This window comes from Amblyomma maculatum, chromosome 4, assembly GCF_055883805.1.
Source record: "Amblyomma maculatum isolate TAMU_Amacu chromosome 4, ASM5588380v1, whole genome shotgun sequence".
Lineage (NCBI taxonomy): Eukaryota > Metazoa > Arthropoda > Arachnida > Ixodida > Ixodidae > Amblyomma > Amblyomma maculatum.
In genome coordinates this window covers 33,768,907-33,788,619 of record NC_139347.1, presented here as the reverse complement: position 1 = coordinate 33,788,619, position 19,713 = coordinate 33,768,907, and the positions used below count along the sequence as shown (strand labels likewise).

General features: G+C 49.1%; 1 protein-coding gene across 1 annotated transcript; it reads right to left on the bottom strand.

Moving 5' to 3' along the window:
- Positions 1–3,350: 3,350 nt before the first annotated feature.
- LOC146190665 (transcription factor ets-4-like) lies at positions 3,351–19,454 on the bottom strand. Its single transcript, XM_084601045.1, has 5 exons — positions 19,378–19,454; positions 17,602–18,247; positions 14,759–14,956; positions 12,135–12,350; positions 3,351–6,586 (listed from the first exon to the last, which is right to left on the bottom strand). The coding sequence occupies exons 1-5, from the start codon at positions 19,420–19,422 to the stop codon at positions 6,207–6,209; spliced, it is 1,485 nt and encodes a 494-aa protein (XP_084457171.1). The 5' UTR covers positions 19,423–19,454; the 3' UTR covers positions 3,351–6,206.
- Positions 19,455–19,713: the final 259 nt, after the last annotated feature.

Below are 19,713 nucleotides of genomic sequence, written 5' to 3'. Positions count from 1 at the left end.
ATAAAGGTGTCAAAGCAGACGTCATCCTGATTTGTATTCATATTGAAGCTTTCTAATCTATATGGCTCTCGCCCCTTTTAAAGCCAGCGCACTGCATGACGCAATCTTTACTTCATAGGAGCGCTGCTGCATACTGTGTTTTCTGAAAGCACACGATGCCCAGAGCGGCTTGCCCTTCAAGCGCCAGGGCGTGTATGTAGACTGGGGCAACATAAAGTGGGGCGGGCTGCCCATAGCATTGTAGTCGCTACACCTGTGCTCGCATAAATCAACTCTGTAGCCAACGCTGCCTACGCACTAAGCCTAGAGAAAGATAAAAACATAGAAGTAAGACTCTCACGCCAGCATGAGGACAGCCGCGCCTTTGAGAACCGGTCTTCAGAGCCTGTGCCTATCGAGGTACGTCGTCAACGTCTGCTGACTTGTATTAGCTTTTTCGACTACTGTATGCGCCATAAATTCGAAGCAGACTAAAGATCAAACCAGTCGAGAAAAAAAAAAAAAGGGGGGGGGGGGGGGGGGCTGTAGTTTCTGCAGTCGTGCAGTCCTGTTCACTTGGTTAAAATCACTTCACCCCGCCGGTGTGGCGCAGTGATTGCGGTGCTCGACTACTGTTCCCAAGGATGCGGCATCAAATCCCGGCCTCGGCGGCCGCTTTTCGATGGAGGTGAAAAGCAAGGCACCCGTGTGCTGTGCGATGTCAGTGCACGTTAAAGAACCCCAGGTGGTCGAAATTTCCGGAATCCTCCACTACGGCGTCTCTCATAGCCTGAGTCGCTTTGGGACGTTAAACCCCACAAACTAAACTGATTAAAATCACTTCGTGTTGAACATAAAGTCCTTGCGTGCTAGTTGTTTCATGCTCCAAAAATGGCAGTGACAAAACATGACATGGTAGCGGCACCACGGTACAGACGTAGATCTCCAACTCGAAAATTATCAGTATGAAGAGTTAGAATATCCTTAAAAAGCGGTCTGGTTGGAAATTTGTAAATCTTTGTTTTGAAGGTGATGAGCTTTCTAGTGATATGTGAGTATACGCGACCGTTATATTAGGCTTGTGTGACTACAGATCATTTTTTTTTTGTGTGTGTGTAGTGCGAGTTATTTTTCCTCGCACGAAGAATAAGAAGCCTATGCCTGCTATATCGTTCTAATTTCTTCTTTTGTCGCATGTATTGGGTATCTCGTTTCCACTATATTTTCACTCTCCTAGCCTGCTTTGTCACGGCGACAACCTTCTTCCAGCATTTGCCACCCTTTTTTAGTCAAAGCTTTACGTCTCCCGCTCACGTATCTAATCGTAGAAGACTCCCGCATCAGCACAAGCAGCTCGAGATAACAGTTCAACTCAAGCCGATTGCGCAATATTTCTCTGCGTCTGGGAACCTGTCCTTCCGAACGTTATCGACACAGACCACCTTTTCTGATTTTTTTTTTTTTTTCTGAGCTGCCCCCTCCAAGCGAATTCAGCGCCAAAGAGACATCCAAGGACAGCATCCCGAAGAGTGGCGTGAAATCGGTGGGAGGCACTGCAGACAATAAGAATGACACTGTCTCACATCATGAAAGTCAACACGTTTTCTCATCCAGGTTTTCATGCTGTTTTCCTTAATGCCCTCTCCCTCGTTTGGCGACGCTTTCCTATAGATGATAGCACGCCATACAACGAATGGGGAAGAACTCAGAAAAGGACTAAGCCGCATTCGCTCAGTAAAACCTTACCGGGAAGTTGTAAACCTAAAATTTGAGGGGCAGACTTTGTCGCGCGTTTAGTCCCTCGCTTGGAATTCATCTGACAGCCACGTCGAGTAACGAAAGAGAAATGTGCCTGAGGCGCTTAGTAGGACTCGACTTCTGATCTATCTTCAAAACTTTACAGGACTGCTCCGAACAGATTATATTTCTGGTTATGACATTGCGTAAACATTTATATCTAACTTTTATTTTATTATATTGTTTTAATTTTTAAAGCGTGAGAATTAGCACTTGAATTCGGACGAAAAACATTTCCTGTGGCGGCGGCGACGCCGACCGTTTTTGAAGCCACGCAGCCTCGAAAAATCATTATTGCAGCTCTGGCAGGTGGCAGCTATCAGGTTGTACTGCTTGGCACTGAATGGCTGGAGTCGCCGGCCGAGTATGTCCTGCGGCCTACAACCTGTGCGCGATGAAGTGGGCTAGTAAAGACCGTGATGTTACAGTTTAAAACGTTCCAGTGAAAAGATAACTTGAGATAATTGCTACAACTCCAAAAATTTCAACAGCATCATTTACAAAGGATTAGTGTTTACCTGCCATGTCTAAGTAACCGATAACATGATCATGCAGCATGCGGTTGAACAGGAACGTTTTCGCGAATATATTTCCCAAAGTGTACAAAAAAAAAAAAAAATGCACTAAAACCACTTGCACTGTCTTTTTTTTTTTTCTTGTCCTCTTACGCGTTACGTCCCCTGGATAAAAGCAAGCAAGGCTTGCTCAATGCAGGTAACTTAAAAGCGACTCCTTTCACGTGATAGCCCGATGTGAATGGACATGGGCGAAGACGGGGCCGTTTAGGACAGCCACCGAGGAGTGAACGCTTCAATCATAATCATAATTCAATCATTGAGATTTCGTGAATCTTGCCCTAGGTGTCAAAATTGTTCAGCCCCGCCCCGCCGACAGGGAACATATACTTCGACCGAACATTAGGCTTTCGCCACCTTTAAGCACGTGGATATCACCTATACTCGCTCGGCGTTCAAATGCTATGGTCAAGCTGAAATTGCGTCATGCCACTCACAGCCTTTTTTTTTTTTCCTTTCCTTTCTCTCATCATTTTTGTGTGGCACATTCGCCGTCAGCAATCGCTTCTGTGTGAGTTTTGAGTTTTGTAGTCATTTTTCTGTTTTTTTTTTGCTTCAAGAAACCTTACCTAATGTATTGAATGATAAAAAACTGTTCCATATGATATGTTAATTTTTACTGCGCATTGGTGCATTTTTCCCTATGTTTGTTACATTGGCCATGTCCAATAAAAGTGGATTATGTAAATAACAGCAGTTCTCAAGCACGCGAAATGTAACCTTATCGCACACTCCGCAGTGGATCAGGGGTTGGGACGCTCTACCGCAGAACTTGAGTTCTATTCTGACCGCGGCGGTTGCTTTTCGATGGAGGCTGAAAGCAAGACGCCGATAGATGTCAGCGCACATTAAAGAACTCCAGATTGTCGAAATTTCGGGATCCTTCTACTACGGCTACTCTAATAGCCCGAGTCGTTTTGAGACGTTAAAAACAATAAACCAAATTCATGTTGAAGAAAGAGTTCACCCGCTCATTGTTGAGAAAGCAGAAGTCACGTATTTATAAACGAGAAGTTTATTTGAACTCGAAACAAAAACCTCCAGTACAATCCTTATATCAAAGTTTAAACCGTTTCTCATGTGGCCAAAAGATGAAAAATCGAAGACGCACTGCACAGATTGTGCCGAAATGAACAACCTTTCTTCTTTGTTTCTTATAATACGGACAAGGTGATAACAGGTTAATGTGCATGGCATCGCTAGCTTCGTATATCGCTATACGAGCGGGCGCAACAACAACACACATCAAAGCCGCTGTCTTCAAGCCCACATTGACAAGGTTGCCAAAGCGACCAGAGACGCGCACAACGAAAAGCATACACAACACGATGGTACACGCGAGAAGGCACAGAAGAGCGAAAGGCACAACTTCAGACACAGTAGTAACAAACTTTGTACAATAGCGTGGCGTCCGAAAAACACCTTACAGAGACAAGAGCGGGATGTCGTGAATTTTAAAAACACGACCTTAACGCAGTTACGAGAAGAGACCTGGCATTCTGCTATTTCTGCGACAAATCTTGAAATTTTGATTGGACTGCCTCTGCAGACATCATTGGTGCATACTGTGAGACCATAGAGTGAAATGTCATTATGGCTTCGTAGATTATCGCTTTATTTTTTATTCCATTGCCGATGACAGCATCACACAAATATAAAATATTTCGTGATCTACGTGCTTCCTCGCTTCCTTCGTCACTCGTTGGACGTGCGTCAAAGGCGTTCAGGACACGTTTTACTTTTACTTTTATTTTTTTTTATGGAAGGCGACTTCATTTGCTAAGAAAAGTTTGCACACAATGCCAGCACTCTTCTCGCGAACTGTATCCACACAGCACATTATATTAAGAACTGAAGAAAGGGCCGAGGAAATCTAACAGTCGTAAAGAACATCTCAGCGTAAGAAAAAGCGTAAAAGCAGAGCAGACACCTTTTCGAACCCATTCCTCTTTTCACCTCACGTGATTTGATAACAACGACATCACGATATACTTAAAATATATATATTAAAAAAGGGGGTGGGGGTTGTTCTTAGAACATACTGCCCGCTATATCACGGATATACGGGACCCACTTTCGCCTCAGCGCGGGAGGGTTTAGGGAGCCCTCGAGCGCCTTTGAAGCTGGCGATCCGCATCCCCACATAGGGCGCGTTCGCGGTACGCTCGGGTCCTGAACCTCACCCTTTCGGAGGACCGAGGGAACTCGGGGGCGACAACGTGATTCACCGCAGGTAACTCCTGCCACGGGTCGCTCAGCCCGCGTCACCGCTCCCTCGTGTCCGGCCGCCGCTTTGGCGAAAGACTTTGTGCATACATGAAATATGGTATAATGGGGAGGAGCTAAACACACATAACGAAAAACACTGCGTTCATGGTGAGGTCTGCATGCGTCGGCTGTGAGACAGGTGTGAGACGGTCTTCGGGATTCAGCAGAGAGCAGACGGTTTTCCTTTAACACACCGCTAATCTTTTCTTCTCTCCCTATTTTCCTTGCTTTCGTTTTTCTCTCGCAAGAATAAAAACTGGTGGATGAGGTGGTAGTGGAGGCGATGATTTGGCGGTGGCTAACCGTCAATCACGTGGTTTGACTGATGGTGGGAAATAAATAAATACATGCTCGAGAACGAGGAACGCGGCGAGGAATGATTTTCGAAACTACTTCCTTCGCTCTCTCCTGTCCTCTCGTGAGCGTGGAACGGACGCATTGACGTCTACGGGCAAAAGAAAAAGGGAACCAGGAGACTCGAGAAAAAAAAATCGGTAAAATATTTTCAAGTCTAACTTGCTCCATTCCTTTTCTTTCTTTTTGTTTAAAAAGATGGCGATCCTCAGGCATCACCACAGTGCGTGTCTGTGTGACGAAAACAAGAGATCTACATACAAAGTGTCCGCACCTGCAACAACAGTTCGGAGCACGAATAAATAAATAGTGGAGACAAAAAATAACAAAAATACGGGTTCAAGAACAGGGGATACACGACACCAGTTAAATAGCAGCGTTTGGACAGGGAGTGAGAACAAGCGGCGCGCGCGGGCAGCTGGCCGGCGCAGGAAGACCTCAGCATGCACGCTCTGAGAGAAAGGCACCCCGCGAGAGCCCGGGCCAGCCGGACAGTTTCACGGGGAAGGCTGGGGAAAGAAACAGGGAAGAAAGCAGCAAAAGCGGGAATATGCGGAGAGTAGGCGGAAGAAAGGGTAGGGATTTAGGGAATATTGCCGCGTGGGCTGCAAAAAAGAAAAAGCTGTATAAATGGGACTACATTTAGAGTGGAATGGAAGCAAAAGCCTCAGTCCCTCTTTGTCGTAAGTAACGGGACACTACCTTAGAGCCTTCTGTGACACTAGCGGAGTACCGTTAACGATTTCGAAGTGCGGCGCTGGAGACAACCGCGTCAGATCTACTGATCGAAGGGATAACTCAAACGGCATGTGATGCAATTATGGCAGTTACAAATTACCTAAGATCTTCTGTTAAATTACCTCAGTCATTTATTCTTAAATGCACTAGATTCCTGATAATCCGCTTGGCGGCATTATCATTCAAACACATTTTATGTGGGAATCTAGCGAAGAGCCGCAGGCTTTCAAGGAACGTAGAGTGCGAAACAGCTGAAAGCAGCAGGAGCGGAAATACAGCAGCGGTGGAAACAAAGGGTAGCAGAGAGAGCGTGACAGTTGGGGGAAAGGGGACAGGAAATGATAAGCGACGACGTACGACAAACAACAACGCACACTGTTTGCGTTTTGTTCAAAAACGGGGGGAACCCAGGCGGACACGACACCGGCCGAGGCCCAGGACCAGCTGAGCAAGCCTCGGGTGCCGGGCGCAGTCCGCCCTTACAGGGAACCGGGATCAACAGCTGTAGGGCGAGCAGAACTGGTAGACGAGCCGCTGGGACCGCTCCGTCTTCTTCATGATACCCTTCTTGTAGTATTGGCGGATGGAGCGGCTCAGCTTGTCGTAGTTCATCGCGGGCCGGTTTTTGCGCTTGCCCCACAGCCGGGCCACGCGCACCGAGTCCTCGATCTTGAAAACGCCCCGGTTGCGGTCCAGCCAGCGAATGCAGCTGCCGTACAACTGGGGTTGCTGCAGAAGCTCCTTGAGGAACTGCCAAAGGTGGATGTGTGACGAGGACGGGGCGCGAACGGCCGCCGCTCCAACGCCAGGAGCCACGACGCCACCGGAGGCCAGGCAGCGCTCGGCAATGTCACTACTCGTGTCGCTCCCTTCGTCTGCGGAGATAAGAAAAGAGAAGACGCAGGTCAGAAACCAGAACACTGGTGGTGGTACATGAACGCGCCCACACAAACAAGAAGTCAAGTGCGAAAGGTCAGTTCCTAGAAAGAAAAGCTCGCGAGACTCCAGAACTAAATAATCCCGTGAGTTTTATTTGTTTTGTTGTTTGCAGCGAGGCCATGTTTTTTCTCCTCGAATGAGAAGAGGGAAGGCTGGTTGTCATTAGACAGCCTTACACATTACAGGGCATTAGAGCGAGCGTTCAAAACCGAGCCTGGAGAGTGTACAACGCCTTTATCCATCCAGCCCCTTTACATAAAGAATTCTCCTAAGATAAGGCGCTCTTGTTATCATTAGGAACTGAGACTAGAATGAATAATCATAGATAAAGATGAAAAGATGTTTATTGTTTCTAATATATATCACTAAAAACTGTCGTTGGAGAGCAGTGCAGTTCTTTGCCGGCTGCATATTGGCTTCAGAAGCGCCACTAGAAGTCCATTGGTCAGTGCAGCGTCTTCTAAGGCTTCCACGTCACTTATAATCGTCTTTACCACTTCATATGCAGCAGTGGAAGCTCTATAACGACGTTCTATGCGTCAGCGAGAGCAACACAGCCGGAAATGGGGGTATGATAACAGGTGCCGTGTAGATAACGAAAGATAAGGACGGCCTCGTGGAAAAAGGAGAACGGTCATCGTAGAGATGATAGCCAGAAGGGTTTTCCGCGGATCAGCGTGTATTGCTCCCCATCCCAGCTATATTGCAGCAAGTAGTCATCAGGCCATGAGAATAAAACCAACGGCAAACAGCCCTCGCGTGTGCTCTGCGTCGAAGGCACGAGCTCGACCCTGCTACGCAGCAACCCCAACATTCCAGGCACTTGGTAAAAGAGAGCAAGGCCAAGTAAACGTTCTTGAGTCGCAACGCCTTGTAAATATTAAACTAAGTGCCACTGCCGATGTACTGATACGTTTACTCAATAACAATTTCGGGCTCCTTAGAGTCGTTAACGGTAGAAAGTCTGGATTTCTTAGAGTGCTGACTGTCGCGATGTTACCTCGTTACGCTGTTGGAAATTATAGTACTCAATGTAGCAACAAGCAAGCAGAAACGTATTTAAATAACGGAAAAGCAGCACGGCCTGCAGTTCTCCTGAGCGACAAATAAGGATGAGCATATCGGAAGTCACGTGATGTGGATGTCTTTATTATGGCTTCAGTTATATGATATAGCTTACTCGAATGCACGAGACCCCTAACGTTTCTTGGCAATACAGAAACAGCGATGAGCACGAAAGAAAAGGCGAGGGAAAAAGCGATGAGAAAAAGAAGCCGAAGCACATGGTTGACACCTGGTTTCGACATGGCGAGCCACGACGCACGCAAAGTTCCATCTCAAAAGCGTCGACGCGAGCAAAACCGGTACAGTAGCACGACGCTAACCCGCAGTGAGAATGTGCGCACAGCCAACGGTTTCCCTTGGCCGCAGCGTTTACGGTTGAGCGCGACCGCACCGGGGCACACAAGGCAACAGTTGAAGAACATCTCGGTGGCAGGTGTGCTACTGTTCAAGGTTCGCTGCTCGACGCGGCGAACCGTGAGCGCCTCGCGCACGTTGCAGTGGCTTCTGCCACCTATTGCCTCGCCAGCCATTCTTCCCTTTTCCGGTCGCCTCCGCAGCTACCGTCTCCCAAGCATTCAAGCTTGGCTCCGTTCCATTCTACATTGCATCTAGTAAGAAACTGCGCTTATCGAACTATTGCGCGACAGGCTTCGAACACGAGTTGCCCAAAACTGACTGGAGCCAAAATATGGTGACTTAAGACCTTTTTAAAAGAGGGCAGCAGAGAGGTGACTATGATGCAAAAGGTCACCTTTTTGGTTGGAAGTCTCAACGTTCTGATGCGGGCCTAACATTTACAAGCGCTGATTTTACGTTCTTTTTTGTTTTGTTTCTTTGCTGAAATCTTCCTGCGTTGCTAGACACTAGTGTAGCAGGCCTTGAGCACAGCTTTGTCAATGCACTTGTTACCTTTGTCACAGTTAAAAACAGCAAGGTTCGGTTCGCAGTACCTCGAGCCAGTTAAGCTATACTATTATTGGTCGAAGCAGATTGGCATCATCGAAACCTTCCCACCCCATCACCCAACCAAAACGGCGACGACCGCGTCCGCAAAAGAATGCACCTTGCGCGCTAATGACACCGTGACCACTGAGAAGTTCTGGCCCCGCACCACCTGATACTGCGGGCTCCAAAGCCCTTGGAATTGGTCCAGATGTGTCGTGCATCTGTAAGCTTAGCGAGAGCCACTGGAAATAACACTGCACCACGAATCGTCCACTTGTTCTTTCTGAAGCGGCACCGCCGTCCAGCAGAAGCGGTAATCACCCAAAAATGAAACGGTTAAAATAAAAAAAAAAAAAGCGACGAAGCTGGAGAGAAATGAGCGGGTGCAGCAGCAACCATCCTCCCTGAAGCCGTGGCGAACAGAGAAGAGCCGCTGTGCATGTGAGTGTATGTATATTCATTCGCTTCGAAGCCAAGCGAGCCAGAAGAGATAATGAAAGTCCGCTCCCGCTTGTTTCGGGGGCCTGCCGGGAAGAGGCACCACCATCGGACAGGCAGGTGCGCCGCCAGCCGAAACCTGAAAGCCAACGATCAATTCGGCTCGGCCTGTCCCGGGACGGGCCGCGAGAAAGGGGCCTGGAGGAGAGGCGACGATAAACGAAACGGGAGGAGGCCAGAAAAACACAAGGCGAAACGACCGCGGGGAAGAAGACGGGAGAGAGAGAGAAAGAAGGAAGGAGATGGGACCGGCCGCCGCTCCAGACCGTTGCCCCTGCGACTGAATCAACGAGCAGCTTACAGGCAGGTAAGGGAAGGAAGAAAAAAGTCGGCGGCGGCCAGGACTGAGTACGCGAGCGCACCCCGAAATGAAACTTTTCCTCGCCCTCCGCCGCGCAACGGCAACACCCGAAAAGGTAGGTGGACGAGAGGGGGGAGCGGGCTCGAGTAGCTCCGGAGCGCTCCGGAGTAATCCACCACGCCCTGTTCCATCCGCGCGCTGGAGAAGGGACGACGCGGTGAGGTCGAAACAAGAGGAGGAAGATGGAGAGGAGGATCGCCCCTAAAAGTGGAAGAAGCCAAGCGAGAGGAGCCGACGCCCATCGCCGCCGCCGAGAGGGAGGCGAGCCAGCTACGGCGGCGGCGGCGGCTATAAAGATTCCAGGCCCAATCGCCGGTAGAACGGCCGCATTCCAGCGTCGGGGCCTCCTCGGAGCGTCCAGCGAACTTCTTGGCTCGGTCCACAGCAGCAGCACGAGCATCGTTCGAGCCAGTTTTTAGCTCCCCCTCACCGCCTCTCCCCACTCTCGCCGCGATGGGCGGGAAGTGGAAGAACAGGTTGCCGTTCGGGAAGATGGTAGTAGCCGCGGCGGCGGCTCTGACCCGAGTCAGGTTAGGCTTCTGGAGAAGCCGATGCCTTTTCCAGGCGCTCTTGCACCGGTTCCTCAACCGGGGATGGAGGAGGGAGGAGAGAGTACGTCGAGCAAGCCAGCTCTTTCAATCCTCCTCTGTTGCTGCCTTGCCGGTCGCCGCTGCGGCCCCCGAGGCTCGAAAAGCTCGCCGGCTCCAAATTGGGAAATTTTCGTGCCTCTCTGGCCTGCGTGTGTTTGTTTTTGTACGCGAGAGCGCGCGCACGAGGGATACCTTTTGAGGGCCAATAGCTTTCTCCCTCCCTCGTCGTCGCACTGCAACCCGCTGCCAACTACCAATTCCACCTGCCTCTCTCCTCCCCCCTATCGAACAGCCCTACGGGGCTCGCGTTATCTCATCCCTGCAGTTTCGAAGCCACCCCCTCGCCCACGCCTGCCGGCTTTCTCAAGGCATCCATCGCCCACGTATACTAGCCTCCTCCTCTGCGTCTGCCTACTTTAGCGGTCCTTTGTTGAAGGAGAAAAACAAAAAGCAAAAGAGAGAGAGACGAACGGAGAACCGGCGTGACTGGTAGCCAGTGTTGGGCGGCGTTGAATGTGTAATTTGGAAGGCCTCGAAAGCGGCCGAAACTCACGCGAAAAAGAAGGCACTGCGCACATCCGAGAAAGCAAAGCCCAGCAGCACCAAGCGTGGTAGTAGTGCCGGCTCGGCTCACTACATCTACGCGGACGCGACAGCGAGCGGCCACGCCATCAGAGCGCCATACACTACTATCAGCGGAAACGTAGAGGCCTGCTCCCGCCGGCGCTGAGCCATGCGCAATTCTCTTTCTTTGTTGGTTTGTTCCTGTCGTTCCGTCGCCGTTGTGGTAGCAACAGCTACGCTGCCGTAAGGACGCCGACGGAAAGGCGTCATCTGGTGGGTTGCGTCCGCTGGGCGAGTGTTTTATGGCGCGTGGCGCGATCCACGTCGCCGGCGATGGAAAGGGTCCTCCAGACTCGAGCCTGAGGATGCGTCATTTCACGGCTGCTATCCGCGCACAGGAGTCCGAGATGTCTTGTAGAGTGCGCAGACACGGCGCTCTTTCTTGCTAGCTTTGTTACAGTCGGGATGGCGGCCACTATTCTCCAACCTCCACTCTCACTTTAATGATTTCATGACACCTCAGCGGCTCAGCCTGGAGTTCTTTCCTGACAGTGACGGCCTGTTACTTAGTAATCGCACCTGTACTGGCTGCGACTTAGTTGATTCATTATAATATTCGCGAATGTTGCGTTCAAGCTGCAAAATCATAAGAAAGGAAACGGAAATGTCCGCCTTTGCAATGACTTTCAAGGCTCATCGATTTATAGTTCTGATCGGAACGATCCCAAGATTCTATTCCAAATACGCCCATCTCTGCCATTCGTCACTGACACAAGATTCACCCCGCCCTCGATGTCAACCGCGGAATCAGCCACTAAGTGCGGAGGGTGAAACATTTGTATTATGCGGGCTGGTGAGGCTGTTACATAGATGCTCTGCTCCACTGAGCTTACTTCACTGGACTAACCTCATCAAAAAAAAAAAAAAAAAAAACTAGGACCACTATATCAAGCACCACAGAAACACGTGCCGCGACGATTTTTCTGCCAAGCACCGCCTACAAACGCAACCACTGCAGCGAGGGACAAACTGCTGCTGCCCTATAACAAATTAAAGCAAGTTTGGTTTTTGCCAACAATATATTCAATCAGCAAGCGCATCACTCCCATGAAGCACGAACGGCGCGAATAGGCCTATGTACCGCGTTTCACATCATTTAAACAACTGTTTTTCTCTGTTGTGGAAATTTATATCCTCACTTCTCTCTTGAATGCACTGTTCATTGCTTTTTCGTATCCAATTTCAGCGTATGCTAACTCCTCGAGCAGTACCTTGCAAGGCTATCGGGTCGTCCTCTGGTAGGAAGGGAGGGGCTGATAGCTGAACGAGTGAACGTTGCTATAAATGCACTCGTGCTTTCTTTTGGAAACTCTGTACATGCGTACGGATGCCGTGGAACCGTAGGCGAGCCGTTTCTACAATCCTTTCTCGCGGTTCAAAGTCTTATGCGTCGCCACTCACCATCACTGTGGGTGGCGTCGCTGTGGCTGTCGCTATGGTGGCTGAGGGGAGACGTGCGCGGCGGCGAGGCGTCCGGCGTCCCGCTGCCCGAGATGGTCTGGCCCAGGAGGCTCGCCAGGTCGAGCACGCTGTCCTCGGGGCAGAACTGCGTGGGTGACCGCTGGCCCGACGGCTGTTGATGGTGATGGCTTTGCTCTGTTGTCCGCATATGCGCCGCTGCATGGGGACAATGTTCAAACGAGAGAGCAGAGTTAGTCAACACTCTCGATTTCATGGGTTTCTGTAGAAGAGACCATGCACTTCCGACAATGCCCGTTTGAATTAAAAAGTTATATCCAGAGTACAAAATTCAGTAGACAGACTATTTCTGCGATCCGTCTAGAGTTTTCAAACGTCCGTCGTACAAATAATAAAGCACTGGCCTGCCTGTGCACTGCTGTCTTGCAAAAGTAAGATAGAAATTTTAATTGTTCTGCCGCCTATTTATTTAAGTATACATTTCGCGGATTCATTTCTACCTGTCTGTTTCTTCCAAGCCTCCGTACAAGCTGACGTTACCCAAGCCGGTACTTTTCTTGGCGGTGGCAGCTTTATGGCAGACAACGGTATGAACACATAGCCCGAGACGTCATAAATGCCACGGCGGAGTACTATTGTGAGCTGCAGGAAGCGGAGTTATAGGCATGTTTAGAGTTCAACCACCGATTAGAAGGAGACTTTGACGTCGTTCCCAGAAAGGACGTAAGTCTCGTATTGTGTACGTTGCTATGTACACACGTTTCAGCTGTTCATAAAAAAGAGAGCAGTCTGCCTAGTCTTTCCAGTAGGCTCACAAGACATGAGTGGAACAGCGGAAAATCGAAAGTCGCCTAACGATGATCCTGCTAAAATCTTCTGTGTTTCTCGGTAGTTCCGATGTATCCATACACTTTTTGGGACTTTGATTGAGACATTACATGTACTACACGCCCTATTTCTCAGTAAACCCCCAGCTGGACCCTAGCGACTAACTACACTCAGTGGTGCTGGAATATGAAGATTGCGTACCCAAAGAGCATGTTTTATACTTCGTCTGCAGCACTGGGAAGGGTAGAGTAGCTCTTGCAATTGTGCTCATAAGTGCCTCTCGCCCCTGTGCACTATAAAAGAGAAATGTGGTCTTACTGTCACCCCAGCCAATTCGGGGGGGCGAAAGGCGCGTAGGAGCACAATTGCCTATTGTAGCGCGCGTGATTCTGATTGGACCGGGGTGCCTCTGCCTTTCACAGTGCTGAAAACATCTTAATTGTGAGACGAAGTTAAAGAGGAAAAAGTACAGACAACAGGGCATAGAAAAATCGAAGCACACGGCGGAAGTTTACATCATAAAAATTAATTTTTGATTTCACGCTTCCCCTGGCCGACGCAACATTTAGTAAATGAAATCAAAGCAAGAAAATTCTACAACCCGGACAGAGTAATATATATATATATATATATATATATATATATATATATATATATATATATATATATATACTTAAATACCCAAACAAGTAGCAGGGGGGACAGCGGCCGATGTAGCTTATTTGGAAGAGCACCGGACGCGATATTCGGAGGTCGTGGGTTCGGTTCCCACCATGGGCACGTTGCTTTTTCTTCTACTTTGTGTTTAATTATCTTTCCCCTAAACAGATTACATTACTCATTTCTGTGATTATCCAAGTAAACATTAAAAAAAAACCCATAAAGTACCATCCCCAACGCTTTCCTTGGCCTCTCCGACTGTTGGCTTCTTTCCTTCATATATATATACAATGTGCGGAGACGATGACTACAGTAGGATATACTGTCGGAGCTTTTAGGGGGCGCTAACCGCACTTAGCCACACGCTTAACCCTATCAGCGTAGCATTCTGTGCTTTGGCGCCCCGCCATTCGCCTAACCGATAGGTTCGCCCTATTCCAGAACTCGCTAGTTTAGCTGAAGGCCACTTGATATCAGGAGCGCAAAAGGCCGTTCGTTTTCCCAAAAGTTTCCGCCTGTAAAAGTTAATTACTGACGAAGACCCTCCGGTCATCTCGATAGGGTACGCCTGTCGTACTTGGTTAGATGTCTGAGGTTATCAGCCGCACTTTACTGTGGAAGTTACCGCGCTGAAGATGCCAGACAAGAAAAAAAAAAAAAAGACGATTTCTATGCAGCCGCAGAATTACGGTTCAGCTGTAGATGCGTCCGTCGATAAAATATGTGTTTTGCAGCTAAAAACACCCTATGCTTGCCAAGCTATTTCAGTCATAATCTGAAGCAAGCCTGTCGGGTAACCCACAACACAACAGCAACAAGTTTGTCTATGCAAATCCCGGAATTTGATCTGATTCAATTATAGATTAGGAGCACCTGCAAGATGCCTCAGTTCGGAACACGAATAAATATTTCCCTGGGTACGACATTAAGCGGAGTTTGTACGGCAGCTACAGTATAGTTTCCATGCCTCTAAAGCTGAACGAAGGTATACACGCATCAGCGCTTGTGCCCAGTTAATTACGACGTAAATGGGAGCGCACAATTTGAACATAAACGATTTTATCTTCTAATGACCTGAGCAGTACCGGTGAAGCCAGCAATAACAAAAGTTTTCTCACCGGACTTGAATATCTCCAGCTGGGCGCTCAAGATGTCGCCCGACCCTGGTGCTCGAAGTCGGAAGTCTTCCTCGCTGAGCGAGCACAGTGCGGCGCCGTTCATATTGAAGTAGTCGGTCCTGAACGGTGGGCAACCATACTGCTGTTGTGTCCAGACCAACCACGAGTGAACGTTGGCGACGCTCCACTGGTACGGATCTGTGTTGGCGATACATATGACAGAAAAGAAAGGTCAAAATTATGGCACCGAAACTGCCCACATTTCACGAAACTCACCAAGACGCACTTCTGAATACACTGGAGCAAAGTGAAACTGCTTGGTCGGTTACAAGTCAAGAATGCAGCGGCAAATGCCTCAAAGCGAACTCCCTAGCCAATGGCATCGAGAGAGAATAACCTCCTTAGCAAATCAGGCACAAAATAACTATTCGCCTGTCGTGCCAGTAGCGAGATTTAGAACAGGTGGTCCCAACCGGATAAGAGGATATTGTAATAGCGGGGTGACAATGCGCATACGCAGAATGTTGAGATGAATAGGCGAGGGGTATGGCAATCAATCTAAGCATGCACAGTCGCCACCCTGCTATCCCCATACGCTCCTAACCGATTGGGTTCCCCTATTATACATCTCCCCAGAAAGTGACAAGGGGCGTTATGTTGGCGATAGCGTTCCGTCCCCAGAAAGGTTAGACACTGCTCAGCCTAGGGAGACATGGACAAAGGCTGATGTCCTTCCCTTTGGAGGAGGACCAGCGTTGAGAACTGACGCTATTGGCTTCATTCGCCGTTGCATTCTGGACATTTAACAGGGATATAGTTTTCCTTCGTTACTTTTGTTGTTGTTTTTTTCGCCGCTTAGGATCATTTTTTATATGAGAGGTGTCCGGCGCTGCTGTGAGAAGGCGGCGTTCGTATTTAATTGCGCTGTAAAACGGGCGCGCATAGATAAACCCACCGATCAGAGAGAGTTAATACGCCTGTCTTTCCTGTACGCGACCTCTTATTATGACACCTGAATGTAAAACATTTTTGAAGGTACAAGTACCCCACCTGCGATGCGGGTCAGTGGTAATCAATGCAAATAGAGGAAACGCGCTGACATTTCGAAAGCTCTTGCTGGGGACACGCCTAGAAGGGCGTTGGCCGGTGAAGTGGAACATGATAGGGCAAGCAGGCTGCAAAAGGTTTCGCTAGCTACAAAAGCATATGCTGAGAGCCTTGACAAATACTTTGTTTTTGTTGCCCTCTCTGCCTTTGTTTAACAAGATTGATCATGATTTTCCTCACACTGTGGGTAGTGAATGACGACTGTATATAAAAGTACCACAGACGGGCATCAATCATATCTTTGTAATTCAGCAGCGCTTCATAAGCTCTAATAAATCAGTTTGGAAAGGTTTTCAAAGAGAATCATTCGGCTTATTTTGCGTCATCACATGAAACGCCCAGATTCATTTGTTTTGCAAACGAATTCAGGTTTGGCTGCAACGCTGTTTTCACCGCCTTAGTTTTATGTAGAAAACCTGGCAGCTCTCACAAATCCGAATGGTCGTATAATCGACTCATTCTTTGGGCGAACAAAACAGGCACAGGTATGCGCCAAATGGTCAGAACTGCAGCTGTGAAGTTGGAACTAGTTGTACACTGTACGCAGAAATGAACGATTATTTCGTTTTGTGGTAAAAATAAGTCAGTTAATACGTTGTTCAATCAATATTTTCGAAAACAAAAAGAAATTCCGAGCCAGCGAAGGCGTCACAGCGATCACATTCAGGCCCAACTCGAAACGCCTTGAAAACAGTGTGAGGGGATTGTGGATCGATGCCCCTTCAAATTTATATTCCACATATTTTATTCAACGTCGCCCTTTAATAGAAAACACTCATAGATCCTCAGACATACCAAGACTGTGATGTAGTTTAAGGATGCGTACAGTAATCAAGCGACATGCACAGTGGACATCGTTATACCAAGCATTACGCAACTGATCAGTATAAATGGAAGTTTACCGTGATTTATTGCCTGTTTTGGAAGTTGAAGAATACTTTAGACTCGATTCAGAACTACAGAATAGCTGCTGCGTGTCGTTGCTGAGTAAGCCCGATGATGACTACAGCACAACTAACAAAAAGTAATGCAGCAGCCAAGGCTATGAGGCGTTAAGGAAAAACTAAACTATTAGTCGTGTAAGCCCCTTTAGCGAACTACCATTATGAAGCTTTTTACATGCAGGCGAGGGGTTGTATATGTCGATGATTCTTTAGGGAAATGTTAATCGTTATTGCTTACCCAAATGAAGTGTTAGCACTTCGACGATTCTGGCTGGCAATAAAGCAACAGGCAGGCGAACGCCAAGAGTAAACTTGAACACGCGCGAAAATATCTGGTGAGCGCAATTGCATCGCGCACCTACATCCGAAGCGACTGACGCACACTATGCTCGTAACTATAGTGGACTCAAACATCGCTCCATATGGGCTCTGCAAGCGCATCAAAAGTTCAAACGATGACGCCTTATGACACGTTGTCTGAGATGTAAGAATGAATTTGTACCGCATAGTTGAAAAGGTTAATTGCTCGCTTTCGCGCCTCTAGTCGTTGCTGCAGCCATATTCTTCGGCATGTAGGCGTTGCAGCTTTCTTTCATGTGCGAAATCCGCCTACCTAGTTAGACTGTGGATTGCTGGGGCTTGCTTTGTTACACAAGTGCATGTCCTGACAAAATTTCTCAGAATATGATCGCCTGACGTTTTGTTCCATATTCTCGGTGTCTCCTAAACTAGCTTTCACGAGATGTCAGTCGAAGCGACGGAGGAATGGCAACGGTTAATAAGGTCACTCACTCGGCGAGATGTTGAGGATCTGGCAGGCGACGTCGATGTCCTTAGCCGCTTGTTGCATGGCGAGCAGACGAATCTGGTCGATCTTGTCGGCCGACAGTGACGTGCAACAATCCGCATCACTTTCGGCACAGTCCTCAGTCTTTATGGTGAGCCGCTGGTCGTACGAAGGCGGCGGAGGACGACACGGCTTGACGGTGCCGGTAGTTCCAGCCGCGCCGTACATGGGCGCGGCTTGGCAGCGCACTAATCCGGAGCACGGTTCGTCGTACATGCTGGGACTGCCCGGCTGGGCCACCATCGTGGCGTTGGGAGGCGCAGCCGGGGCCGCAGCGGCTATCGCCGTTGGCGTCGAGCGCGGAGGCGCCACACAGTTCTTGGTCACATTCACGAGTTCCTCGAGTAACGCGGGATAGTCCAGCATGCTGGCGCTGCTGTTGTTGCTGCCGTGGTTCATCATGCACGACGACTGGGGCGACGAAGGAGCTGACTGCGGCTCCTGCTTGATCCGGCACAAGAGCGGTGCATTGTTGTTGTTCTCGGACTCGTCGAACCACACGCCCAGATCGTTCATGCCCCACGTATCGGCCATGGAGACGGGACTGGCTATGCCAGCGGAGTGGCTTGGACTAGGGACCAGTTGGTGGCGCTGCGGTGAAGAAGCACACATTGGAATAAGAATCAGCAGGCTGCAGAAACACACGTTTTATGACAGTACTACACAAGACACTAGCGCTGTCCTGATCACTGCTATCTACCGGCGCACCACTTTGGATAACGGTATGAGTTGAGACGAACGTTGGCAAGCTGAGTTATACCAGGCTCGTCATAGGGGACACTGGGCTCAGGTAAGGGTGTGCAGAGGTTGCGGCTTCTCCCAGGCGCGTTCAGCACAACATCGGGGGGTCCAGACTAGCCGGAGCGGGGGGAACGGGAGTCTAGCAGCCACTAGCTAGCGATGGGTGTGCGCGCGAGACGAATTCGCCATTAGAAGGCCTTGCGGGCAGCCTCTTCACGAGCTGTAACGCTGCTGAGCCACTGTGGGCATGTACATCCTCGCCAAACCGGTTGCCACGGCCCTCATCGTGTAGTCGTGTGATGCTTGCTAACTTGTTGCTGGCACTCTCGGCACACGGTGGGAGGGAGGAGGAAAAAAGACTAAAAACCAAAGGAGGGCGTAAAAATGGGCTCCTCCATGTGGCTCCGCTTATTCCGACGTACGATGGCAAACAAACAGGTGCAAATAAACGCGATCGCGACGGCGCATACGAAAGATCTTTCCAGGGGGTCCGCTGCCGTTGCTCACGCTGGTGGCACTGCCCACACGTCTGGCTCATCGCTCACCTAAGTGCAGAGTTTGTACCCGATGTTGTCATATGTTAGCAGACGTTCGCATGAAAGAAATAATTAGGGAACGTGTAATTACTCTCCTCACCAGCCAAGCCGCCTACTTGAGTGACCATGGTTACAGTCCCAACAGTTACGCATGTTTCGAAACCAAGGTAAACTGGTGCTCTTACAAATACATAATTGACACCGAAACATCTATGTTGATCAAATTTTTATGCAAGTTAGTCGCGTATTTTACACATAAATGTTTTCTAAACACATCTCACATACATGCGAAAAACCCAAATGGCAATGAAAATGTGCAAAAATTACTCCGACAGTCGCTTAATTTGCGAAAGTGACATCTCATACCAGCGCGCCAAAAAAATATTTATACAACCCAACAAAGGCCACAGCTGTCGCGCGCGTGTCTACAAACAGTGTACTTACGGGTTCCACGGCTGGGTAGTGCGGCGATACGAGCGACTTTAACATTGCTCCCTCACGCACACATCACGCAAAAGAACTATGACGCTGGAGGGTCGAGCAGGTTTTATATGGGGAGAGGTGCATGCACGTGACTTCAACAGCATGACGTCACGCCTAACCACGCCGCGCCACCGCCGCGCGAGCGAGCGGAAGGAGAGCGCCCTCTCTGTACGCAGCGCTACGAAAAAAGAAGCGCGCGCCGAGAAGCAGCGATCGCCGCTGAGAAGAAGAATGCCATTTTATAATCCTCCGCCCATCGCGACGCCCGTGAAAGTTTATGAGCCTGGTCTCGCGATC

Coding starts and splice junctions, on each gene's coding strand:
- LOC146190665 (XM_084601045.1), bottom strand. CDS start 19,422: ATGTTAAAGTCGCTCGTATCGCCGCACTACCCAGCCGTGGAACCC. Junction 14,957..17,601: donor GATCCTCAACATCTCGCCGA/GTGAGTGACCTT, acceptor TCGCCAACACAG/ATCCGTACCAGTGGAGCGTC. Junction 12,351..14,758: donor GCTGGAGATATTCAAGTCCG/GTGAGAAAACTT, acceptor GTCCCCATGCAG/CGGCGCATATGCGGACAACA.